The sequence below is a fragment of the Papio anubis genome, chromosome 19, assembly GCF_008728515.1.
Source record: "Papio anubis isolate 15944 chromosome 19, Panubis1.0, whole genome shotgun sequence".
In the NCBI taxonomy this organism is placed as follows: domain Eukaryota; kingdom Metazoa; phylum Chordata; class Mammalia; order Primates; family Cercopithecidae; genus Papio; species Papio anubis.
The window spans coordinates 7789672-7816826 of NC_044994.1; the positions used below are offsets into that span (position 1 = coordinate 7789672).

Sequence of the window (27155 nt, forward strand, 5' to 3'; positions counted from 1 at the left end):
AGTTTTATAGAACCCTAATATTATTGAACCATACAGAATTTTAGAATCAGTCCCTAATTTTATACACGAGGAAGCTGAATCCCTGAAGAAAAGTGACAGCTTAGTTCATTATTCAATGTCCATTCATTCATTTAGCAAAAATGTTAAGTGCTTGGCTTGCAATGTGCCCAGTGAGGCACTGTGCGGAGACAGAGAGGACTAAGAGAGGATCCTGCATGGGATTCACAAGAAAGAATGAAGAGATTGCTATTACCAAGATGCAGGCAAGTTGCTGAGGGAGCTATGCAGCTATGCACCACTCATGAATTTGATGTTTCTTTTTCTCCCTGTCTGTGCTAGGGGGAAAAAAATAATAGAGGAGAGCCTTGGTCAAATCCAGAGGATTCCAAAGTAATTGCTTCTGAGATTTCCTATCAAACTATACAGCAGTATGATTTTTATTCCAAATTTTCAATTCATGGAATATTACCATAATTAGATGGGGTTTTGTTTGCTTGTTTGTTGTTGTTGTTTTTTGAAACGGAGTCTCCCTCTGTTGCCCAGGCAAGAGTGCAGTGGTGAGATCTCAGCTTACTGCAACCTCTACCTCTCAGGTTCAAGCAATTCTCTGCCTCAGCCTCCTAAGTAGCTGGGATTACAGGCGCCCACCACCACGCCCAGCTAATTTTTGTATTTTTAGTAGAGACGGGGTTTCACCATCTTGGCCAGGCTGGTCTTGAACTCCTGACCTCGTGATCCACCTACCTCAGCCTCCCAAAGTGCTGGGATTACAGGCATGAGCCACGGCGCCTGGGCCTAGATAGGTATTTCTAATTTTAAAAATTGCTTAGTTGTCTAACATTGTTCTCCCAAGAAAATTGCCATTCAGACACTATTGCTGATTTTCATCACCACAAAGATTAAGATTCATGAGTCATAAGAAAAAGTTTGCTTTCAATTTAAAAAAATAGCAAAAATACTGCAATAAAATGAATGAAAATATGGAGCCATCTGTGTCTTGAATGATAATGCCAAATGAGTGTTTATTGTAAACAATACAATTTATTCAAGTCCACTTTCAATAGAGAGTGCTTTAGTGTACATGCAAAAAAGGAAAATGAATTCTTTCTTCATTCACATACCTTATATGCTACACACACACACACACACACACAGAGTCATACAGGTGCATATATGATATGTGCATATATATCTCTAATACTCATATGCAACACTTCCTGACAGGAAATGCAGTTAATTCCCAAACATCCACTATTGGAAATGTCACCTTTATCTGTCACCTGAAAGGCAGTTCAGGCCCTCGTTACCTCTGGTAACTGTTTTAATGCCATAGTCTCCTCCTATCACCAACCTGGTATTTGCCCATCTGTTCTAGTCTTTGCAGAGCCATAAGATTAGTTTTCCTAAAACATTACTTGAGTCACACTTTCTTGCTCAAAATTTCCCGAAGCTGTACACCTATAGAATATAGTCACATAAACCCCATAGCAACATAGTAACTATAATTTTCCAACCTTCTCCCTCTTCAACATGAAAAAACCCTTCCACTCCGGCCAAGGAAATCAAATGCCATCCCCCTTTCCTACTAAAGTTTTCCTCTAGAAACCTGCACCAAGTCTCCCCACCTCTCCAGGCCTCACTGACAGATCAGGCCCACTAATCCCTCCCAGAGGCACGTGTTCTGTATCCTGTCTTTGGCACCCAGTAGCAAATGCAATATTTTTGTTAATCCATTTTTTTCTCTCTTTTAATGAGTCCCTGAGCTCCTGGAGGGGCAACCGGATGATTTGGAGAAGGCTCTATTTAAAAAAAAATAATGTACAACATGAAAAGGATCTGATGTACAACATGAGGACTAGAGCTAAGAAGTGTCTTGTATTCAGGATTTTGCTAAATGAGTATATTATAGCTACACTTGCCACAAGTAGAGGGTGTTGGGAGAAATGCATAACTATGTGAGATGATAGATATGCTAATTTGATCTACTATAATAACCATTTTACTATATATGTATCTTATGTTGTATGACTTAAATATACATAAAATTTTTAAAATTAAAAAATATTTAATATTTTTATTTTTAATTTTTGTGGGTACATAGTATGTATGTATATGGGGGTACATTTGATGTTTTGCTACTGGCATGCAATGTGCAATAATCACATCATGGAAAACAGGAAATCCATCCTTCATTTATCCTTTGTGGTACGATTCAATTATACTTTATTTTAAAATGTGCAAATTATTTTGACTATAGTCACCCTGTTGTGCTATTAAATACTATGTCTTATTCACTCTATTCTTTTTGTGCCCATAAAAACATTTCTTAAATGTCTTAGTTACTCGGTCAGATCTTAAGATATTGTGAGACGACCAGGAGTTACTTATTTCACTTACAAATCAGGGAGCCCCCTCCGCTCCATTTCAGTGGAAAGCTTTATAGATACTGCAGAGGACGGAGTAGCTGAGTTGCTGAAAGATGGGCGACTTCTCTTATCAACCATTAATTCAGATCTTCTCTATTAACATGACTTCAAGACACCACCAACTTGATTTTTATTTTCTTTTCAAAAAGAAAAAAAAAAAATACTGCAGTCCCTAGCCAATAAATAACTCACCTGAAGGTCAGGAACACCCCCTCCCTCCTTTCTCACAGGGGATGTCTGGGAGGGGAGAGGGGGCTGGAGAGGCCAGGCCATCATCTAAGTGGAAATCAAGGGCTAAAGCTATTGGCATTGGCAGCTGTCTCCAGGCGTCGTCCGCGGAGCCTGACCCTGCGCCAGGAAGGAGGAGGTTGTGCCCATGTAACTGTCCTGAAGTACTGCGGTGGCCCCCTCCCCCGCGGCTGGGAGGGCAGGCAGGACGAGGTTGGCTTTCCTTGCGCGGTCTCTGGGCGTGGGCCCCCGCCGCAGCTCCGCGGAGCCTCGGTGTCTCCTGCAACAGGGGGCGGGGGGAGCCGCGGCGAGCAGCCCTGGGCTGCGGCTTCCTCCCCACGCCCGAGTCTCCTGCGCACCGCCGCCGAGGACGCGCGCCCGAGCCTGGTCCCCACGCCGCGGCGCGCCTGGGCTATCCGCTGATCCCAGGTAACTTTTCCGCCTCCCGGAGTGGGGGACTGCGAGGGGGTCTCGGCTTTACGAGGTGCGGAGGAAGAGCCCGAGGCCTGGGGCGAGGCGCACGGGCTGTGGGGCTGACGCGTGGCTCCGGCGCCGCGCGGTCCCCCGAATCCCGAGCCCCGCGCCTGGGGTCCCCAACCGCCCTCCCGCTCGCCGGGACCCTCGGCGGGCCGAGCCTGTGCGCCGCGCCCCCCGCCCGCTCCACCCGCCGCGCTGCAGCAGTGGCTGGGCCGGCGCGCAGAGCCTGAGTCCCGGCCTCCGGCCTGGGGGCCTCCCTGGGATCCCTGGCCAATGGGGCAACTCGGTCCCCGCGTCCCTTCTCCGCCAATTTTCGCAAATCCCCCGCCCGGGGCGCCATGTTTTAAGTTGCCCCTCGGACTGGGGGCGAGCGCGGGCCGGCCCCTCCCCCGGGGAGGTGCGAGGGACAGGGGGCGACACTGCGGCGCCGCCCGGGCGGGTGGCGGCTGGCGGCTGGCGGGCCGCGGGAGGGGCCGTGCGCTCAGTGCGCGGCGGCTGCGGGCTCGTCCCGGGTGCAGGCGAGGGCGGGCGCGGCGCGGGGCCGGTAAGGTGCGCTCCGCACAAAGCATCCCCGCTGGGCAGCGGGGCCGGCCGCTTTTATATAACTTGCCTGGTTCCCCGAACTGGGGCAGCGGCCCCCGGCCGGTGAGGGAGGAGGACGGAGCGTCCAAGCGGGGTTGCCTTGGGCCTGGGCACCTGCAGGGGCCCCTCGCCTCTGGCACCCGGGGGCGGGCCGGGGGCGCCTGGGTCGGCCTGTCGTGGCCCGGGGGCTCGGGGCGGCGCGACTCACCTGGCGCCCTCGGGGCTGCGATTCGCCTTGGGAGGTGTCTGCGAAGGCGGCTCTGCAGCGGTGGGGGTGGGGAGGCTGGGGCTTCGGACCGCTGGAGCTGGGGTGTCAGCCAGTTGCTGGCGGGTGTTTCCTGGTTGCTGCCGCAGGGGCTTGCTTTTTCGGGTTTCGCCTCTAATCTCGCCCGACTTCTTCCCCTTCCCCCCCAGCCCCCCACGCCCGCGAAGTTCATGGCTTCTGCAATGCGGTGGGTGTGGTTACCTAGTAAATTGTAACTGTGGTCCCTTGCAATGAGAGTATTCTTCTCAATTTTCTTTCTATATTACGGATCTGAAGTTTCCTAGGGTTTTTCCTTTAGTTGCAGCCCAGGGTTAAAGTTGGTAGAGATTATTGCGGAACAGAACAAATAGAATGATAAAGGAAACATGTGGTATTAATTACTTGTGGAGGTTGGGCTGGGAGGTCCTGAGAGGGCCCGGCAGTCCTGCTAATGCAGTGCTTCCATTGCGTGTTTAAGTTGTTTCAGCTTTTTTACATTAGTCTTGCGGAATTGCTTTTGCAGATATCCTGCCTGTCCTTTTTGTTGGGGGGCGGGGGTTGCAATGGGAATTTTAAGCTCTCTGAGGTGGCCAGGTGTGCTGGAGTTTCTTTTGATAGCATTAACTTCTGTAGTACAGGAAGCGTCACACGAAGTGCTTAAAAACATTATTTTTGAAATTCACCCTGATTTTTAAAGTCTCAAGGAAACAAAAATGATAAAATTCCACTTGATGTCTGTGAGCCATGGACGTAGTCCCAATTACAGCAAATTAAGCAGAAAAGCCCTATTAAAAGAGAGCAGCACATCAAGCTCCAGTGAACTCTGGGGACTGAGAGGTGATTTCTGTCTTGGCTCAGAGAGAGTGTTTAAAAAATGCATGTTAATTTTGGTATCAAACTTTAAAAACTTTAGTTGGAGTAACAAAATTAATGTGAGAGGGAATAAATACTAAATTGGAGAAGCGTGACTTCAATTTGTTAATTTGCAAGGCATTGATAGCTGAATGCTTAATACTGTCTCATTTGCATTATGGTTTTCTGGTAGTTTAGAAAAGCAAACTATCAGATGCACAACACTGCATCAAGTTTATTTAGTTAATACACTTTAGCCAAAATAAGTTTTTCAAAACAGATCATGTTTTGTGAATAATTCATCCATAACAAGAAGAGTAGCCACTTTAATTTGTAAACCCCTTTTAGGTGAAGGATTCGGGAGCTATAGGTCAAATGTCAGTGTCTCAGTGAAATATTTACATTTAATTTTTAAGACATTTCTTCTGCTTGAATGTGATTTAGGTTAAAAGCAATTTTTCATCAATTCTTGTACAGTGCTTGGACTTTGGCCAACTTTGTGTTGAAATAAAAAGATCAGGATATTTTTAAACTTGATCGGATGCAATTTTATTTATAATTGTTTTTTAAGAACTGGTTGGTCAAGTGCATTAAGGGGCCACCTAGGTAGAAGAGATGCCACTATCCATGCACCGAGAGATGTGTTGCTGTTATCTTGTGAATCTTTTCTGGACTTACATGGTATATTAGATTAAGTGTGGCAGGAACTTGCTGTAAAAAGTGTTTTCTGTAAAATACTGTAAAAGTATTTTCTTCCATGTTGTATGATGTGCATTCATCTTTTAAGTTAGTGCTTTGCCTAAAATTCACAAACTAGAATTCATGTCCTCTCCAGTAAAGTAGAACTCCAAGAGTAGACTGAGGAATAAATGTTTTCTTTCTGTGAGAATTTGACTATATATAATGAAGAGAGGGACCTTTTTTTTTTTTTTTTTGAGATGGAGTCCCAGTGTGTCGCCCAGGCTGGAGTGCAATGGCGCAGTCTCAGCTCACTGCAACCTCTGACTCCTGGGTTCAAGCAATTCTCTTGCCTCGGCCTCCCGAGTAGCTGGGATTACAGGCGATCACCACCACACCTGGCTAGTTTTTGTTTTGGTTTTTGTTTTGTTTGTTTTTAATTAATAGAGACAGTGTTTCACTACGTTGGCCAGGCTGGTCTGGAACTCCTGACCTCAGGTTATGCGCCTGCTTCGGCCTCCCAAAGTGCTGGGATTACAGGCGTGAGCCACCGAGCCCGGCCGAGACAGGGTGCTTGAGTAATCTACCCTGGCCATCTTTAATTCCCATAGTCTCCTCTAAGTACCCCATCAGTTTTCTGTGGAATATAGACTCACCATTGAAACCCATGAATCAAATTTATCTTTAGCACCACTTCATTTAGAGAGATCCTTAATCGTGCGATCGCTGCGTCTATTTCTTTCAAAAGGCTAGCTGGCTGCTGATTTGTTGGGAATTCATCAGGCACTCAGGCGGGGGAGGGTTCTGCAGTTATTTGGTTTGCCTTGGCTGTGAGGAATTCTGTGCTCAGAAGCAAGGACTGGAGCAGTGAAGTCATTGTCCTGCCTGGTGTTGTGACATCACTATGGCTCAAAGGAAACAAGGGTGGGGCAGGCAAAACCAGACCATCTGAAGCATCTCGCTGGCTTTAAAACTTTGCCTGATCAATGACTGAGACTCTCCTTTCTCAAGTTGAACTGCATTGCGAGGTATTGTTTGGAGAATTAGAGGATATAAATGAATGTAAGACTACATGGGAAAATGTGTCTCCAAGAGGAAGGAAGGAGAGGTTTGTGTGTGTGTGTGTGTGTGTTTTGTGTGTGTGAAATAGTAGAAAGCATTGAATATTCCTTTTGTAGAGAAAAATACTGTAATTTTTTAGAAGGGCCATTTACAAAATTAAAGAACAAGAAAAGTGAGTATATTTGTATTTATATATTGAGTCAACATATTTCTTACTGTTCTTTGTACTAAAAGAGCATTCTTTTTAAATTCTTGATTTAGGTTGTTAGTAATTTTAAAAAAGTATGTGGTCTCTCTGAAGATGCAATTTACTTATTGGGTAGGCAATGTTCTCATTTATTTTTAAGTGATGTGGTTGCAGTTGGCAATTGGAAAAAATGGAAAAAGGTATTTCATAAGTGTAGAAGGTATCTGCAGTGATTTGGAGTAATTGATTTCCATTTCCATTTTTGTTTTATGTACTAATTATTTTATAATTTAGCATTTTAATCCTAATTTAGAATTCTAGTACAGAGATGATCAGAGACATGTTTCACCCAAATTAGTGTTGAATAAATGATAAGACTGAAATTCAGAAACAATAAAGTACATTTCATGTTTTCCTTTCTGAATTTATAGTAATATCAGCATAAAAAATGAAGAACCACAGAATGGCTGCAGATGTTCCTTGTCTTTTCCATACCTCCTTGCTAAGATGACTGACAATTTTCATGTGAGTGTATTATGTATGTAGGAGCTCTGGGCAGTTCTTTCTTAACTGTATAGCAATTCCAGAGCAGAGTTTCAAAGCATAAAGAAGAAACAAATTGGGAAGAATGGCACAAGTAGAGAAGTTGAAATTAGATGCCAGAACTGCAGATTACTTGGTTGAAATGTCTTTGGTATTGCATTCTTAGTCCTTGCGATGATTGGTTAAATTGCATACTTTGGAATTGTAAGCTTCTATTAGCACCAAACCCCTAATTCTTTTGTAATTTGCAGTACAGAGAAAAAGCTGACAACTTAATTTTTAGATTGCTGACATTTTGATACGTTGTTCTTATAACCCTGCCTTACAAACTAAAAACAGAGAGAGAGAGAGCGCGAGAGAGAGAACGCAGAAAGATCTCTATTAGACCTAGAAAACAAATGCAATATTTAACCTGCCTTGAGTATATATTTTTCTCTCCAGTTATATTGGGTGGGTCCTTGATGAGGATAGGGAGTTATTTCTTTTGAGGTTTCTTTCCCAAACCGAATAGAGGTCTAGACACTTAAAGCATTCAGTAAATACTTATAGAATTGTCTAAAAAGTGGGGCCATTTGTAACTTATGCTTTACTACCAAAAAAAAAAAAAAATCTTGGAGAAGGTTTAAAAAGCATTGCTGCTTTATTTAAAAATGAGAATTACCGGACTCATGTATGTAGTCATTATTTTTAATGGCATGGTCCTCTTCATGACAAGATTGTTACCTCTGTCAATAGCTCAAATTGGGTAGGTCCTAGAGGTTTTGCCATATCAGGGAAGAGAATTCTGCAGGTACCAAGAGAAAAGAAGAATGGGTTCTTTGAGGGAAGAACTGCAGGGAGTCGGCTTCCTTTCCTGCCAGCTCTAATTGGTGTCATGGAGGACATCAGTGTGGAGGGTGTCCTCTGAAGAGGGGAGGGATCAAATGGGAGGGTGACAAAAGCTGAAAAGGATTAGTGCTGGGAGATGATACTGATCTCCTAGCATTGAACTAAAGAGAGGAAAACTATTTTCTGTTTTAGCTCTCTCTTCTTCGGTCATTTTCGTACATGCCTGTGTTTACATCCTCAAATAGCGAGTTTCTTTGTATTTGATTCAAGCCCCAAATTTCATCATTTCTAAAAGAAAGTTATTTTTTCACATTTAACATCTCTGAAATTGAGATATGTCTTACATGGCTCTCAGCCATGTGGCAGAGAAAAAGCTGGCAACTTAATTCATTGATTGTGAATATGCATCAAAAATTGGACATTGGATGTTAGTCTATTGGAGAAAATCCTGGAGACAGTAATGGAGCACTCTTAAGTGATGCATTTCCAGTGCTTGTGGTGACTCAAGATGATATTGTGTGGAAAAGCATAGATAGCAGTAACTCTTAGTTGATGTGCAATTTGGAAGAGTTGAATTCTGAATATGTAAGAATTTTTGGGAACACCTTGGCCTATCTATTTTGTTTATATTTTCTTTATGCGTTGAATAACTAAATCAATTTGAGTTCTTTAGATAAGAAGAAAATGAAAATTCCCGTTTCTAAAAATGTATGAGTCATAGCTTAATTGGCAGAGTGCTATATAACATAATGTTATCTCATAATCAGTGTCATGAATCTTATGAAATATGGTTTATTGTTTGGCTGTGCAATTCTTTTGAAATGTACTTTATAATATGTAGTGCTTATTGTACACTATCCATGTATCAGTGATTGCTTTTCTATGTATTATTGATTGTTTCCTATAAAAGGATATGTGCATCCTTTTATAGGAAAAAATCTATTGAAAATTCTTCATATCCCATTTTGACTTTCCATTTTGGCCTTGGGAAGATGACTGGATTTTGATAGAGAATCTCAATTAGTCATTGAGCAGACATTCCAGACAGGACATTCCAGAAGTCAAGAGACCTACCTTTCGCTGGAATATAGCCTGTACGCTGGGGAGTAACGGGAGATGCGCCTAAGGAGGGAGTGTGAGGTCTGATTGTGGAAGATTTTTGGATATGAGAGTAAGGGATATTTTGGACTTTGCTAGGTAGTGGGGAGTCATTGAAAGTGGTTGAGTAGGGAAGAAGAATATTTTTTTCTCGTGATAAGTGTAGGATGAGTTGGAAGAATAGGAATCTGGAGACAGATGGTCTTTAGTTAATGGAGTTGTCCAAAATTTTGCAGAAATTGAATATAATGTTTTTTTCTCTCAATGATTGATATTTTGGCAATTCATTCCATATTTTTGTGGGAGTATTTAACTGAGGATTAAATACTACTTTTGGATTGTTTAAGGTGGAAAATGAGATATACGAAATATGGAAAGATTTTTCTTCTTATTTATCCTTTCAATGAATATATCTCAGTTATTTGAAATATTAAAAACTATACATTCTCACTTTAAAATATATTCTAACAATACTGAAAAACCAAAGAAAGAAATCTCATTATCTACCTTTCTGAATGTATTACGTATCAGAGTGGAATAGGACAGACCTGGGTTAGGCTCTCGGCCTTGCTATTTAATAACTGTGCGGCATGGTTCTTTTAACTTCCTAGAGCCTGTCTGTTCATTTATAAAATGGGCATAATGCTTATGTCTCATGGATATAGCACAAGTGCTTTGTAAGTAGCAGTAGCATCGTTTTGCACATATACAGACTTACACATAGGTTACATAATATTTTACATGAATAGACTTCTATCTTTAATACTTCTATGTAACTGTTTTTTGTTTGTTTATTTGTTTGAGAACAGAGTTTCACTCTGTTGCCCAGGCTGGAGTGCAGTAGCGCAATATCAGCTCACTGCCACCTCCACCTCCTGGGTTCTAATGAGCCTCCCAGATTCAAGCGATTCTCCTGCTTCAGCCTGCCAAGCAGCTGGGATTATAGGCGCCCACCACCCCGCCTGGCTATTTCTTTTTTTAATTGTTAGTAGAAATGGGGTTTCACTGGGTTGGCCAGGCTGGTTTCGAACTCCTGACCTCAAGTGATCTGTCCGCCTCAGCCTCGCAAAGTGCTGGGATTACAGGTGTGAGCCACTGTGCCCCGCCACACTTTTTTTTTCTTCTTCTTTTTTTTTAATGTAACAGTATGTCTGGCGGAAGCTTTTTCATGCATGCAAATCTATATCCACATCATTATTTTTAATGGTAAATAAATATTTTCTTTTGGTCTTGTGCAATACTGGTAAAGGATCATTACCTTAATAATGGTGATGATGTGAAGCTTTGTCGTCCAGCCCCCCTACCTCCTGCCGCTTGCTGCCTACGCTTCATGACTCTCTTCTGATATACATATAAAGAGGCTTGCGGTAAAACAGGATATTTAAAAAAATTAAAATCTCTGATGATTACGTATGTCTCAATGTTGTATGTGAATATTTAGTTCTAACAAACTAAAGCAAACTTTCACCATATATTTCCTGATTTTTTAAAATTCAGATTTTAATGTCATCTCTTCATGGAGGGCCGAGCTCACCCAGCTAAGCCTAACCTGAGTTGCTAGGTACTCACCATTCTCCCATGTGCCTCTCGGCATGCCTCGAGGGACAGCAGATGCAACAGCCTGGACCTGAACTAGGCTCTCCAGGGTCAAAACATCCAGGGTCTGGCATAGTTTAGTAGGTATAGGGGGTCATTGGGCTTCCAGAGATGGAAAATATTAAGCTCCCTTTGGTCTCTCTCTGAGTTCCCAACCCTTCCTTCGTCCTCAGCAATAGAGTGGTAACAAATGTCATATTCCATTCACTTCTCCAGGGATGTGGGCTGCTCTGTTATGTTATTCACAATCCCATTATTTTGACGAATCTTCGATTTCCCTGGAATCCAGTCTTCATTCACCCATTTGAGGAGAATAGCTTTATGATCCCGAAGGTGGTGCTAGCTGGAACGGTGCACCCAGGCTTCTGTGAGATGATGCCATCAGGGCATCTAGAGGTCTCGGGCTGTCCCTGACAGTTGCATCCTTCTACATGATTTGTATCTAGAGTTACTAACGTCCCAGAGATGCAGGGAGTTTTTGGTAATTTCATTACAGAGAATTACTCTTGATGAATTTTGGTGTGTTTTATACCATTTTGTGTGGTTCGGTGACAACTTTTGTGGCTCAAGCCTGTAATCCCAGCACTTTGGGAGGCCGAGACGGGTGGATCACGAGGTCAGGAGATCGAGACCATCCTGGCTAACACGGTGAAACCCCGTCTCCACTAAAAAAATACAAAAAAGTAGCCGGGCGAAGTGGCGGCGCCTGTAGTCCCAGCTACTCGGGAGGCTGAGGCGGGAGAATGGCGTGAACCTGGGAGGCGGAGCTTGCAGTGAGCTGAGATCCGGCCACGGCACTCCAGCCTGGGCGACAGAGCAAGACTCCGTCTCAAAAAAAAAAAAGAAGGAATATGCTTACTGGCTAAGTATAAGACTTGGAAAATAGAGGTTAATTTGTCTGCTCAAGACATCTGGAAAGCTTTTCCTTTGAATTCTTGAAATGAGAGCAGTAATTCATTGGGGGAAGTTATATTGTAGAACAGGGGCCCCCAACCATTTTGGCACCAAGGACCTCCATTTTGCTCGCCTCCTGCTGTGTGACCCTGTCCTTGGTGCAGAGGCTGGGGTTTCATGGAAGACAATTTTTCCATGGACGGGGATTGTGAGGGATGGTTTCAGGAAGAAACTGTTCCACTTCAGCTCGTCAGGCATTCGATTCTCATAAGGAATGCACAACCTAGATCGCTCGCATGTGCAGTTCACAATGGGGTTCGCACTCTGATGAGAATCAAATGCCACTTCTGATCTGACAGGAGGCAAAGATCAGGTGGTAGTGCTCACTCGCCCACCGCTCACCTCCAGTTGTGCGGCTCTGTCCTTGGCCCAGCAGTGGGGGATCCTTGTTGCAGAATAAAGAAAATACGAGGAGTTACGGAAGATACAGATGGAAACGTCTGCTAACCTTGAGCTAGGTAACTGTCGGTGGGGTACTCTATTTCTCTAGGCAAGGTTCCCCAGAGTGAACAGATGAGGATGCTGCCTACCTCAAGGTTGAAATGAGATCTGTGTTTGAAGACATCTAGAACCAGTCTAATGAGAATGTACACACAGTACATATTTTCTCATTTCAGTAGTATATGCTGTTGTCCTCTTTGCTTGTTTTTAGGGACATGTGTTAGGAATTGTAAGATCCTGAAGATGAGTATAGAATTTTGTGATGTTCCACTACAAAACCCGTAATCCAAAAGATGGCCCTCAATGAGAATGCAGGATTTTTTGAGTGTAAAATTCCAGATAACAGTAGAGGTTTGCAAAGAATGAGACACAGTGGTTTTCAAATTTTCACATGCAACAGAATTACCTGATGAGTTTGTTAAAAAGGAATTTTGGGGGACCAATCCACGGATTATCATCTAATAGATCTGGAGTTGGATCCAGACCTCCTTATGTCCTGACAAGGACTTTGGTGATATCTGATCCAAGTGGTCCCTGGACCACATTTTGAGACACACTGTTTTAAGGACTTTTGTCTTAATAACTCTCCAGCTTCTTCACTATTGTCAAATAAGCATTTAACCTGGAAAGCAGTTACAATATAAATAAACAGTACTAGTGTTGGAGAGAATGTTTAGCATAGAGCAAAGAAACCTGGCCTTGGACTCAGAATGCTTGGGCTTCTTTATGGCTGGTCCATCACTTGTAACTTCTGTGGCCCTAGGAAATTACATAAAATTTAAAAGGTTAAGGAAGTAGGATAAAAGGTTAGTTTTCTTATCTGTTAAATAGGGATAATGATAATTATGTAGCAGAATGGTCAGAATGGTTGAGTAAGAATCTTAAGTGCAAGTACATACATAGCTCTTAATATGTCTTCAGTTGGGGTTAATTTTCTTGCTTTGTGATTGGTAATAGATTAAAATGGCCTTGAAGAAGAGATGCTTCTATGAGTAAATGTGATCCTGCTGGTCAAAATCATACTGAGCTATGTGGGTCCTACAGATACCTTTTTTTTTTTGAGACGGAGTCTCGCTCCGTCACCCGGGCTGGAGTGCAGTGGCTGGATCTCAGCTCACTGCAAGCTCCGCCTCCCGGGTTCACACCATTCTCCTGCCTCAGCCTCCCGAGTAGCTGGGACTACAGGCGCCCGCCAGCTCGCCCGGCTCGTTTTTTGTATTTTTAGTAGAGACGGGGTTTCACCGTGTTAGCCAGGATGGTCTCGATCTCCTGACCTCGTGATCCGCCCATCTCGGCCTCCCAAAGTGCTGGGATTACAGCAGATACTTTTAAGATATTATGAAGTTCTTCACTTATATATGTGAAGCTTAAGATGATTAAAAGCTTTCTTTACAAATGTTGCTGTGTTTAGTGACATTCCTATCAGTGGTAAATGGTCAGACTACATTATAATTTATTAGCATTTTTTTCCTAAGCTCATATCCGAGAAGGACACACACATTCACATAATCCACATACGGGGACAACAAAACCAAAATCTCACTGTATATCACATTTAAATTGCATCAGTTTCTTAGACTCCGAAGATAAATTCAAGAAGAAACCTCACTCTTTGGAGCTGTACTTGCCATTCACCCTCAGGGTCTTCAGCTTTTCTGACTGCATGGCCATGTCTTGGTGCAAAGAGGCAGCAAGCCCGATAAATTATGTAACCATTTTCAGACATTGGCCTTTTTCCCCCTCCTTGAACCTTCTCCAGTTGTCATCAAAATTGCGATTTTGGAGTTACATCTAAGAGGGTTTTCACATTAAGACAAGACACGTGGAAAGATCTTTGACAAAGGGTAGAATATACGTATATGAATAAATTAAATTTCATTTCTTTTTTTGCCCACTCAGTGTCCAGTAAAATGTTCCTCTCAAACATTTATTGGTTTTATTTTAAATACCTCTTATTTCTCCATACTCGTATTTAAGAGTTGGATTCCAACTTGATATCATTGCCTGAGGCTTCTCCTGGCTAGAATTGTGAAGCATCTTATTCGGTCATATTAGAGTGTGTAAGGGCCTTTGTGCTGCTCAGATCAAGGACAATCCCCCAGGCGCCTTATCTCAGTGAATGGTTTATTGACCCCCAAGATGAATCCAGGTCTTCGCTACTCAGAGCAGCTTCTGAATGATCTCTTCTCCAAATATCCTAGTTTCAAGCATCTCCTAGAATAAAGAAACCAAGCAAAATTAAACCAACCCATCTTTTGACCCAGTTTCCTCCTTAAGCTTATTGTCAACTTCCCAGCTGCTTGGTTGTCAGACACATGTCTTTGAAATTAAGATTTGTCCAGGCAGGATACTCATTTGGCACCAATGATAGTTTAAAGACTCATCAAAGTACTGAGATACACACTGAAAGTGAAAAGACTGGACTGATGGCTATGCCAAAATGTGACTCTTTGAGCCTTTGTAAAATTTTGTTCCTTTCTCTGTTCTTCTATCTGTTTGTTTATTCCACAAATACTTATGGAATGCTTGTTATGAACCTGGCACCGTACTCAGTGCTGGGGTTACAGTGATGAACAAATCAGGTTGTACTCTCCTGGAAACTGTATTTTAAACAAGGGGATGGGTAGTAAACAAATAAGATTTCAAATACCAGTGAACACTGAGCAAAATCAAAGCCCAGAGACTTTGCGTGTGGAGCGCTCCTGTAGATACTATCATTTAGGGGATGTTTAACATTTTACCAAGTCTTTCTTTTTGTTTGCACCCCTTCTCTGCAAGTGTGGTGTCAATTCTAGATTATAAGTGGAACCAGGCAGGGACCATGTCTAATATTTGTGTCTTTGAGCCGATACAGTGCCTCATACACAGCAGGCCTTGTTAACTGCTAAACAGATAGTTCTTACTCTTACCACTCTTTTTTCTCGTACCTTGCCTTTCCTTGTAACAGTGTTTTGACTTAAAATATACATTCTCTTCTTTCTTGTATAAGCTCAGTATTTTTTTTTTTTTGAGACATGGTCCTGTTCTGTCGTACAGGCTGGAGTGTAGTAGTGGCACAATCTTGGCTCATTGCAACCTCTACCTCCCAGGTTCAGGTGATTCTCGTGCCTCAGCCTCCCGAGTAGCTGGGATTATAGGCATGCGCCACCACACATGGCTACTTTTTGTATTTTTAGTCTAGATGGAGTTTTACCATGTTGGCCAGGCTGGTCTTGAACTCCTGGCCTCAAGTGATCTGCCCACCTCATCCTCCCCAAATGCTGGGATCCCAGGCATGAACCACTGTGCCCGACCTGTAGTCTTTTTTCTTAAAGATTTCCCAATTGCAAGAGCTTTGTCACTTAAAAAACCTGGATCTATCTCTGATCCTAACCCATATTAAACTGCCCCTTTTCTGAATTTTGACTGCAATTCTGGCTAACCAAAATCCAGAATTTGGCTGTAATAACTCCTCTTCTTTTGAAGTATCTCATGGTCACACATGAGAAACACATCCAAAGGCTTGAATTTGTGACTTGACTAAAACACATCACTGAACCTCTCAGAAACATACGCTCATCTACAAATGTGCAGAACAGCCGTTTCTTGTTTTTTCAGAACTATTACGAAGATCAAATGGTGTAATTGATGTGAAAGCACTTTTCAAACTGTAAGATGCATAAAAAAATAATGGATAGTGTTGTCAGGGAGTGGAGCTGGAAAGCATTCAGGGGAAGGAACGTCTGATTTCCTTAATGCTTTGCTCTGCAGCCTGTGCCTCCGTCCATCTGCCTAACAGTGGAGTATATCCTGAGTACTTAGACGTTTACAGCCCTACCCAGGCACCCAGCAAAGTGATTGTCACTGCCCACTCTCACGGGGCTTCCTGTCACCCCGAGCACAGATATAATTAATTGCTGCCTCCCAAGTGCTGTGATGGGGGAATTGGGGCATGAAAGGCGCACAAAGGAAGCTCACCTACCAGCTGTGGGGGTGTGGCTCTGGAAGGAGAGGGAGTGGTGTCCAACCTGAGACCTGAAGATGACCAGGAGCCATGCGGTGGAGAAATGTGGAGAGCTGGATGGAGTCTGGACTTGGCTGGACAGGAGAGTGTCAGAGGTGACTGACCAGTATGTACAGAGGCCAGGAGGAAAGAGGGAGACATTCGTGTGGCTGATGAGTAAGATGGGCTCCAAGGGCAGTGGGGGAGATGAGCCTTAGGGGCAGCTGGGGTCAGAGTTCAGGGCCCTGTGAACCATGTCATCCTGAGGGTGAGGCAGAGCCATTGAGGGGTGTTACCTTGTTGGAAGACATGGTCAGATGTACCTTTAATATGGCTTTTGTAGTAATCTAGGGAGTTTACTTTTTTGAAGGACAATATATCATTATGGTAAAAATGAGTGTTTTTTGAAGGAATGCATGAATGACTCAGTGAACTCCTTAACAGTTTCTGGCACCACAGCAGTCTAGCTTTATGCTTATAGGACACATGTTTAAACTTAGAAACTTCACTTTTTTTCCCATAAAAGTCACAGTTAATATCACAATATATCAATCTATACAGCAACCCCAAATATAAGTACTTTGTACATACGTACCTGATAAATGGTACTAATGTTGATATCCAGGGAAGAATTGAGGAGAATCTGAACTAAGGAAGTGGTAGAAGAGATGGAGAAAAATGAATATTTTGAAAAATGTTTAGGAGGTAGAATTTTGAGACTTAGTGACATGTTGGGTATGGTGGAAGGTGAGGGAGAGGAGAATGGCCCCACTTGCTGTTCCTTGAGAGAGAGATATATATATATCTTGCTGTTCCCTGAGACACACACACACACACATATTTGAGTTGATGGCAGGGTTAGTGATGGCGTGTGCAGGTCAGGAGTTTGTCTTGAAGTTCCTGTGGGACATTTCAGAACCCATGTCTAGTAGCCTTCATGCATCAGCCGGCAAGCCAGAGAGGTCCAGCTCAAAGATCAAGACTCAGAATCCTCCAGGTAGGAAGGTAATTAAAGCCATACAAGCTGAGGTCACTAGAGAGAGGGCAGAGTAAAGAGAATGTGCAAGGGAAAAAAGTAGAAGAGGAAAAGGTCTAGAAGCTGGGGAAATGTGATTTAGAAAGAAGAAGTGTTCACTGGGGTTCTTGAACATTTAAATGACATGAGAGCTGCAACGCTCCCTTTGCACTTAGCCACACTGATGTTGGTGAGTTCGCCATGAGGAGCTTAGAGGAGCAATACCAGTTTTCCAAGTTTGTGCACCAATTCTTTCGCCTTTGCTTGCCTTTCATCTTCAACCTCCCGCATTCTGAGGGTAGAAGCCAGGCTGCAGTGGGCTAGGGCTGAGAGGAGGGCAGTGCACACAGCAGGGGTACCTGGTGCTCAGGAAGAAACCAAAGCACAGATGTCTTCGCCACTGTAGCTGAGGTAAGAGATATATATATATATATATATATATATATATATATATATATTTGATGTAATTTTTATCCACCGTGTTTTATTTTTTAAAGAAGTATATTGAGAGGCAAAGGTGACATTGTTGGAAATGTTTACCTCCTATGTAGCTAAGGGGCTGTATTTAAAATTGTGACAGGCAGCTCAGCTTAAAGCACTAAACATAGATTTCCAGTATTTTCTTTTATGCAACCCTTTTCTGTAGATCATAAAAGGCTCTAATGTGTAGTTTCAGAGCAGTGCCAGGGCAGTGATGACAGCTGTTTCATTCCGTTAATATGCTCTCTTTCTTCCCATGATCATGGAAATGATTCCACCAATGGTAGAGTATTCTTGGTCACAGCTGAGCAGAAATATTGTGGCTGTCTTGACCATTACCTGAAGGTTAGCAGTAAGCTTCAGTTCAACCCAAGGATGGTTAATTAAGAAACTAGAGGATGGGCCGGGTGTGGTGGCTCATGCCTGTAATCTCAGCACTTTGGGAAGCCAAGGCGGGTGGATCACTTGAGGCCATCGAGTTCCAGACCAGCCTGGCCAACATGGTGAAACCTCATCTCTACTAAAAATACAAAAATTAACCAGACATGATGGTGGGTACCGGTAATCCCAGCTACTTGGGAGGCTGAGGTGTGAGAATCACCTGAACCTGGGAGGCCGAGGCTGCAGTGGGCTGAGATCACACCACTCTACTGCAGCCTGGGTGACAGAGTGAGACTGTCTCAAAACCAGAAACAAAGAAAAAAGGCTAGCGGATGCAGGAATGGGGTTGAAAATTATTTTACAAAAATATTGTGAAATATTTCTGATACACACAAGGGTTGATTGAAAAGATGATGACCTATATGCACAGCCTGCACAAAATGTGACCCCAGCTGGACTCAGGTGCTGAAGGTCTGTAATCCCAACACTTTGGGAGACCAAGGCAGGAGGATCACTTGAGCTCAGGAGTTTGAGACTAGCTTGAGCAAAATAGTGAGACCCCATCTGTACAAAAATTTTTTAAAAAAATTAACCAGACATGGTGGTGTGTGCCTGTGGTTCCAGCTACTACTTGGAAGGCTGAGGTGGGAGGATTGCTTGAGCCTGGGAAGTCAAGGCTGCAGTGAGCTATGATTGCACCACTGCACTCTAAGCTTGGGTGACAGAGCAAGATCCTGTCTCAAATATAAAATAAAATAAAGCAACCCCAAATTGCTAAATCTCCTGCATTCTCTGAATGTGCACCTCTCTCCCTCTTAGAAGTGGCCACTCTTCTGGATTTGTGTTTCTCATAACCATGCGTGTCTTTCTTTCTTCCCACATCACTATTTCTAGCATTACTCAATTATTTGTGGTATTGTTTTTACTGTTTATATTTTTAAAATAGTATATTGTGCATCTCCTTCTGTAGCTTGTTGTTTGTCGTTGTCTAACAGTGAGATTGAGATCCATGCATGTTGATATCTGTAGAATTCTGTGGTGTGTTTCTTGTTGAAGACTGGACGCTTTTGCAAGGTTTGTGGCTTCCTCACTGAACCTTGAACTGGGTCATGCTTCTCCCTTCTCCCTCGTAGGCATTGGACTTGCTGAGCCCTCACCTGGAGCATTCTTCCTCTGCATATTCGTATCTGGCTCCCATGCCTTTCTTCATCCTTTGCTGCTTAGTGTAGTCTTGCACGTACCTCCTCCCAGCCCCAACAACATCCTACACAACCTGCTCCTCTTCCCGGGTTACTTTTCCTCATATCCCTACACATTTTATGTTTTCATGTTTCTCCCTCAACCAGAATATCAGCTTCTTGGCAACAGGATTTTTATCCGTTTTGTTCACTGTCGTAGGCCCAACTTTTAGGACACTGCTCGGCACTTCGTAAGTGCTCAGTAAATCCTCAAATGAAAGTCGTTTAAAATATAATGTGAAAAAATCCCACGAATTTATGAGGGAAAATTCCAGCTCAGTCTTTAACATTTTATTTAGCAGGTATGGTTTTGTTAAGAGTGGTTTAACTTTAAATTGTAAATATAACATCAAAATGTGAGACTCCCTGGTGAGAAGAGCTCGCCTCTACTGCCTGCAGGAGCTTCTTGGGATACGAGAACCAGTGTGTGCTGGAGCAAGACCTTACCCCACTGAGCAGTGAGAATCATGCTGCTTAGGGTGACGGTTGTGTGTTGGTCATTTTCAATTAACCTGGGTTTGGGATTCTTTATGCTTTTTGGGATAATTTCTCCCCCTTAAGAATTAACACTTCCACGTTGTTAATACTTTCCCTGATATACCATCTGGCCTGCCCCTTTGTTCCCTTCCAGTTTTAGCACAGTTTAAGGTAAACGGTGGTTTTTTTTGTTTTTTGTTTTTAACCAATGAATATTCTGCTGTTTTGTAATTTGGAAAATAATTCGTACTCTTCTCGTTTTCACTGTCTCTGTTCAGTGCTGGGAAAATCAAAGTGTGGTTGGTTTTTAATTCTGAGCTCTTCAGTTAAGTACCAAGTAGATAAGCGAGAGTTTGATTAGGCGTGCATTCTAATTAAAGAAACATGAATGGTAATTTTTCATTTGGACTACTGTAGGAAGTTATTCTGCAGGAAATTATTCTGAAGTATAAAGATAGATATTGGTGGTTTCCTATTGGCAACATCATTTATAACTTGGTTTTGAAGAATTTATCATTCATAAGAAAGTTTCTGTTGCTGGCTTATTTCTATTTTTTTGATTGAAAATTGAATTTTTCTCCAGTCAGAGAATGTGTATGCATTTTAGGAGGGCAGAGAGCTGGGGAGAATCTGTCTACATTTTAGGAGGGCAGAGATTTTTCTATAGCTCCAGGTACTCAATAAGTGTTGGTGAAATTGAATGGTCTCTCTTCTTTGTTAAATTTATATTCAGTTATAGTCCTTTCTTCCTGATGCCAGTGGAAAGTTGTTCTTGGAGGAGGCACTCAGATCAGTGCAATGATTTGAATGTGTCTCATTGATAAAGGGAAGTTGATTGAGTGGTAAAGAAGATGTCAACTTAGATATTTTCTAATAAGTGAAGGTGTGGGGACACCTGGACCCTCCATAATCATTTATTGTGAACTACATCAATGATGATCCACATGAATTAAGTTTGACCAAGAAATACAGGTGCTTCGCCTCTTTGGCTCCATCTGTATTTGATTTCACTGATTTTAGGATGTCTGAATAATTTTTACTCAATTGGATGTTATTACTCTTTAGCATGGACAGTCAGGATTATGTCTCAGGCCTGGATCAGCAAATTAGGTGTTTTGAAGCTCTTTTTAAAGAGTCTCTAATGACATAGATAATTGTTTTTATGATTTTCTGTAAAATGGAATTGCCTGATAGAGCCGTCTCGTTTCTTGGTGGCCTTTTATCTGATACTGCAAAGAGACTGAGGTGGCAGATTTCTCAGTAGAAATACCAGCATCATTACCATCCTCATAAGCACTAAATTTGCATTGGTTGTTTCTCCAGTAGAAGACGTCTTCTCAGATGGAAGTACAAGGCTCCCTGCAATTATTTTTATGCATCTACCTGATAAAACAAGTTGTTTGAATGGTGGAGAAGAATATCTCGATATCAATTTAGATATTCACTAACAATGGAAAGAAAATGCATTCTCTAATATTATTTTCTTCATAACTCCAGGTTATAAGAAGATATTTGTTAATTCTTATTTCATATATTATATAATAACTGCATATGTATTATAGTTATAATATGTCTATAATATATGTGTTATAATCATTGTGGAAGTTTTAGGTCAGATTTGTGATACGCAGTGTTATCATTATAAATTTATATAATCTCTACATATAATCCCAGCTCAGTAACCTACTAATACTGCAGCCATAGGCAAGTTCTTTAGTATCACTTAATGTCAGTGTCATCCCCTATAAAGTGTGCGTAGTCATACTAGCCTCATTGGATTTATGTGATGCTTATGTGCATGTTAGTGCATATATAAAATGGGAATTGTAGGAAAGCTGGCCTCATTCTGTTACTGTGTGTTGTTAATATTACTATTCTTTGTAGCGTTTGTTTCAAAATCCCAGTGCTGGCCCCTGCGAGTGCTTTCCCAGGGCCATGGCATGCCTCTTGGATAACTCCTGGTTGCTTTGGCTGTCTGGGCCCCACGCTGACCAGCTCAGAGCAGGCGGCTGCTGGTCCGTCAGGGGACTGCTCTACTTGGGTCCAGCTTGGAGCAAATGTAAGAAAGGTCATCACGGATCGGGGTAGAGGGGATTTTTGTCACTTAGCTTCTGTCACTTTTGCCTGTTGCTTTAGATTGAATAAAATGAAATATGGTGTGTCTGTGTTAAAACTGGGTTTTCTACCATGAATGAATGATTAGAAATGAGGAACTGAAATAAGTTCTTCATTGGTTTGAACTCACAGTGGGAACTTCTATTGTGTGCAGCTTTCATTTCAGACCAGCACCTCCCCCACTTGCTTTGGAGAACTGCTCCTCGCTCCTTTGTGGGGATGACTTGTCCACATAGGGAGCCACCTGCTCCCTGGCTAAATGATAGGCGGGTGACCCAGACGTGGCCAGTGCACTGCTGAATTCCCTTCTGCATGTGATCCACACTAGCTCCACACATCCTCTCCTGGGATTATTCCCCATGGATGGAGGAAAGGTAGCCCTAACTTTTTGAGTGGTTAAGACAGAAGAATTTGGCCTCCTTGCTTGGCTCAGAGAGCATGATGTCAAGAAGAGAGATTAAATTATGTTTTAGCAAAGTGGAATCCTTGAGATCTCTAGCACAGCCTTATTTCCTGCAGGTGACCAATGGAAATGGCCAAAAGTATTTTCTGTTTGTATTGTAGTGGGAAAGCAGCTGTTAGGTGTACAGTATAGTAGTTAAGAGTCCAGACCAGGCGCATTGGCTCATGCCTGTAAATCCAGCACTTTGGGAGGCCGAGACGGGTGGATCGTTTGAGGTCAGGAATTCGAGACCAGCCTGGCCAACATGGTGAAACCCTGTCTCTACTGAAAATATAAGCAATTAGCCAGGCATGGTGGCAGGTGCCTGTAATCCCAGCTACTCGGGAGGCTGAGGCAGGAGAGTTGGTTAAACCTGGGAGGCGGAGGTTGCAGGGAGCCGAGATTGCGCCACTGCACTACAGCCTGGACAACAGAGTGAAACTCCTTCTCAGAAACAAAACAAAACAAAACAAAACAAAAAATGAAAAGAGCCCGACTGGTTACGCTGTATGACCAGAGGAAAGTTAAATAACATCTCTGTGCTTCCATTTATTCAGTTGGGAATAATAATAGTACCCACTTCATAGATTTGTTGTGAGAATTAAATGAATTAATATTTGTAGGGCACCCCCCAACATGCATCTATGTACCCACATATATATGTATATATAAACAAATACATACAGATATTCATAGAAATCATATAGTTATTTAAATATCTATTTGTAGGCATTATATATAGAGATATATTCATTTTGGATTTTTATTTTAAAAAGGTTTTTAGGCCAGGTGCGGTGGCTCACACATGTAATCCCAGCACTTTGGGAGGCCAAGGCAGGTGGATCACAAGGTTAGGAGATCAAGACCATCCTGGCTAACACGGTGAAACCCTGTCTCTACTAAAAATACAAAAAAATTAGCCAGGTGTGGTGGCGGGCGCCTGTAGTCCCAGCTCCTCGGGAGGCTGAGGCAGGAGAATGGCATGAACTTGGGAGGCGGAGCTTGCAGTGAGCCGAGATTGTGCCATTGCACTCCAGCCTGTGCGACAGAGCAAGACTCCGTCTCAAAAAATAATAATAATAATAATAAGTTTTTAAAACAAGTAGGAAGGACATGATCTTTGACAGTTCTCAAAAACAAGTGTATACCAATAGATGTTAATTTTTTTTTTAAACAGAGTTTTATTTACTCTTATTGTCCAGGCCGGAGTACAGTGGTGCAGTCTTGGTTCACCGCAACCTCTGTCTCTAGGGTTCAAGCGATTCTCCTGCCTCAGCCTCCCAAGTAGCTGGGATTACAGGCATGTACCACCATGCCTGGCTAATTTTGTATTTTTAGTAGAGACGGGGTTTCTCCATGTTGGTCAGGCTGGTCTTGAACTCCTGACCTCAGGTGATCCACCCGCTTTGGCCTCTCAAAGTGCTGGGATTACAGGCGCGAGCCACCATGCCAGACCAATAGATATTAAAATTTTTTAAGTTGGGTATATTTTAAAACTTCAAATGAGGAAAAATTACATTTTATTTTTCAACAAGATTGTACATAAATTTTTTATATCAGATTTATAGTATTAATGTTTCTGATTTGGAGTGTTGGTTTATTGTTTCAATTGACAGAAGTCTAGTTTAAGCTAGTTTGAAGACAAAAAGAAATAAAGGAAGACTTGGGGAAACAAAGAATTGGAAGGGGCCCACTCTTGAAAAGCTTCTATTCAGAAACCATTATGGATGATTTGAGTAGCCATGTCTAGCATCATTTGATGTTCAATAATGCTGTCCTACCAATCTGTGAAATCTGGAAATCACTGTTTTCAGGGACTTTGTGGCCCTTGTGTGATGCTTACTGCATATATGTCTGTTCTCATGGAAGCTTTTAATGGGAATTCCTCATTTTGTATACCCCTGTTTGCTAAACTTGTGATGCCTTTGATACTAGGTCCTTGAATTACTTTCATTGCTAAAATATTTTTTATATAATCTCTACATGTAATCCCAGCTAAGTCACTTTTAACTAGTATTGCAGCCATGTTGCAAAAAAAAAAAAAAAAAAAAAAAAATTAGCAATGAAAGTAATACCATTTTCCGTTTATTCACTTATTCATCAAATATTTCTTGAGTACCTATTATATGCCAGGCACTTTTCTACCTACCAGTAAGCTGCATTGTAGTACAATTAAAAACTTGTCTGTTATTTTGTATCTGTTGCTTTGCTTTATCATTTTTCATTGTTTAAGATTTGCCCTCAACCAGAATGGCTTCTAAGAGCTACTTTATTCATTTTTTTCAACTCCTTAAATGTAAACATTGGTCAAAAACATTCAGTGTGTGCTCTGAAGGCTTTTAACTCTCATGAAATTTTATGGCATGAAGACTAATGCCTGCACTTGTATACTTTTAAGCTGAGTAGACAAAGATGAAATTTCTGCAGGCTCTAAGAGATACTCTATTGAGATGCCTTATGTGACAAATAACATTTTTCATTTAGATCACAATTTATTCTACAGATACACATTGACTTTATTAGTATGAGTATTGTGGAACTTTAAAAATAGATTTGGAGGCCAGGCTTAGTGGCTCATTCCTGTAATCCCAGCACTTTGAGAGGCCGAGACAGGCAGATCACTTGAGGACTTGAGGTCAGGAGCTTGAGACCAGCCTGGCCAATGTGGTGAAACCCCGTCTCTACTAAAATTCCAAAAAAAAAAAGATTTAGCCAAGCATGGTGGCGGGTGCCTGTAATCCCAGCTACTCGGGAGGCTGAGGCATAAGAATCGCTTGAACCAGGGAGGTGGAGGTTGCAGTGAGCTGAGATTGCACCACTCTACTGCACTCCAGCCTGGGCAACAGAGTGAGACTCCAGCTCCAAAAAAAAAAAAAAAAAGAAAAAAATTTGGCGTTGGAAGAAAATACATGTTTCAGTTCTAAAGGTAACCCTTTTGCTTGTTGTAAACATCGTTTTGAAGTGTGTTGATAGTTTTTAATTGCATCATTGCTACAAGTTAAAATTTTGACTGTGTTGTAATTAAGGTTTTTATTATGGCAAATGTCGAGATTATCAGTATTTTATGACTAAGTTAATTTCAAATATTAACTTATGACTAAGTTAATAATATTTCAGGTGACCACTGAGTTAGTCATTTTACATTTATTCACTTATTCATCAAATATTTCTCAAACACCTATTGTATGCCAGGCACTTTTCTACCTAGCAGTGAGCAAAAATTCCAGAAAATCCCTGCCTATGTAGAACTTATATTCTAGTGGGATCTTTTGTTATCTCTAAGCCTGTAACATCTGTGTTAGGTAGATATTGTCTCCTTGGTTTATAGAGGAGGGAACTAAAGCTTGAGGAGTTAAATGATTTGTCCAACAACATATGGAGAGTAAATGCAGGTTGGAATTTGAACCCGAGACTGTCTCATTCCAAAGCCATTTTGTCATTACAAATTCTGTACTCATTCTAAATTTCAAGCGTTTCTTATGATATCCTCACTCTTTAGCCAGCCATGCTCATCATGGTCCTGTTTCTTTAATAAATGATTGAGTGTCAGTGACACACGTGACCCTGACAAATTCCTGGCATTTAGTACTAAGCTAGATAATGTTGGGGGTTAACTAGACGAGCTGAATGTTAGGCTACTATAGACCTGAACTGTAATCTTCAAGTGCACATTACTAGGCATGCGCCATTCACCCAAGAAAAACTGAAGTGAATCCTAGATAGGCTCCTTTTTTGTGTGTGCTCAGGTGAGTGCCTTAATGATGTATATTCAGAGTTAGCTAACAATCTAGGTAAAATGCTTACAAAGCAAATCGTTGCCATGTAGTTTCTATAGCAGACTAGTTAGTGAAAATGCTTCTCTTTGAATAATAAAATGGGACTGTGGCTTACAGATGGTTCTCTGTGTACGGTTAAAATCCTGAAACATTTAGGAACCATTTTATGCGTTGTTTTCACCAGGGACAAGGATTTAAGTTAATATTGATAATTATTCATAATATTTTATCTTCTGCCTCGGGAGTGGTGTATGGGTTATGGAGCACGTCTCTTTCTGCATTTGCTTTTTATGCCACCTATTACTGAGTTTATGTTTTGGCAAATATTTACTCAGAAGACAAATTATGCGTTCTTAAAGGTTTCTTGTATTAAAACTGAAAGGCCCTTTGGAAGTTATCTTATTCAGTGCTTCCATTTACAAGGAATAAAATGGAAGTGCAGGGTGACCAGAGGCCTGCCCAAGGCCACGGGCCTTGCGGGTGGGAGTTGAGGCCTCCCCGGCAGTGTCTCTGTTCGGCTGATTTAATGATCCCCTCATGACAGCAGGAGTTTATGACATGTTTTAATTTTTTTGTGGTGGCCCCTTTTTATGTTGTGTTTTCATTGTCTGCCTTTTGTAAGTCCTGAATAGAAGCCCTAGCCTCATCCTGGTTTTTTTTTTTTTTTCTTTTTACTTTGGGATGTAGGGGAGGCAAGCATGGGGATACAACTTGGAAGGAAAAAGACCAAAATTAATTAGTGCAGCATTTTCTATTTGTGTTCTCCCAAAATAATAGATTGTTGCTAAGAGTGTTACTCTGTGTAACATAGTGAAAAGCTGGTTCAACGTTTTGCTACTTGTTTTATTATTAGATCGTCATATGGAAAATATATTATTATACTTTGGCATTTTCTAGCCAGAACATTTTAAATCACAGGGGAGGTGCTTAACTACCCTAGCTCTGGCCCCTTCTCTAAAATGAGGCAGGCAGCTTGATTGTCTCTTCTAGATTAATACTCTAGGACTCAGAAACGTGTCCAACTTATACAGCTCAGAAATAAATCTGGTGACC

The 27155-nt window shown here is 41.9% G+C and overlaps 1 protein-coding gene and 1 long non-coding RNA gene across 38 annotated transcripts in view; one reads left to right on the forward strand and one right to left on the reverse strand.

The window, feature by feature from the left end:
* LOC110741779 overlaps window positions 1–6303 on the reverse strand; it is a 28690-nt gene extending 22387 nt beyond the window's left edge. Inside the window, exon 1 of the long non-coding RNA XR_002518627.2 lies at window positions 6144–6303. This is a non-coding gene — a long non-coding RNA (uncharacterized LOC110741779). The remainder of the gene's footprint in view (window positions 1–6143) is intronic.
* EPB41L3 (erythrocyte membrane protein band 4.1 like 3) overlaps window positions 1–27155 on the forward strand; it is a 236963-nt gene that overhangs the window by 80711 nt on the left and 129097 nt on the right. For 24 of the 37 annotated variants that reach the window (XM_017951575.3, XM_017951577.3, XM_017951576.3 and 21 more), the window contains exon 1: window positions 2691–3083. The exons of 1 other annotated variant lie outside the window; for it this stretch is intronic. Coding sequence is in view for 5 of the 36 variants with exons in the window: in XM_017951564.2 (XP_017807053.1) it covers window positions 2660–3083 (424 nt within the window). In the remaining 31 variants the exon portion in view is untranslated. Of the gene's footprint in view, window positions 1–2540; window positions 3084–6289; window positions 6516–7167; window positions 7262–27155 lie in introns of those variants that run through there. 12 more of the 37 variants (XR_001897203.2, XM_017951564.2, XM_017951565.2 and 9 more) reach the window with 8 other exon arrangements.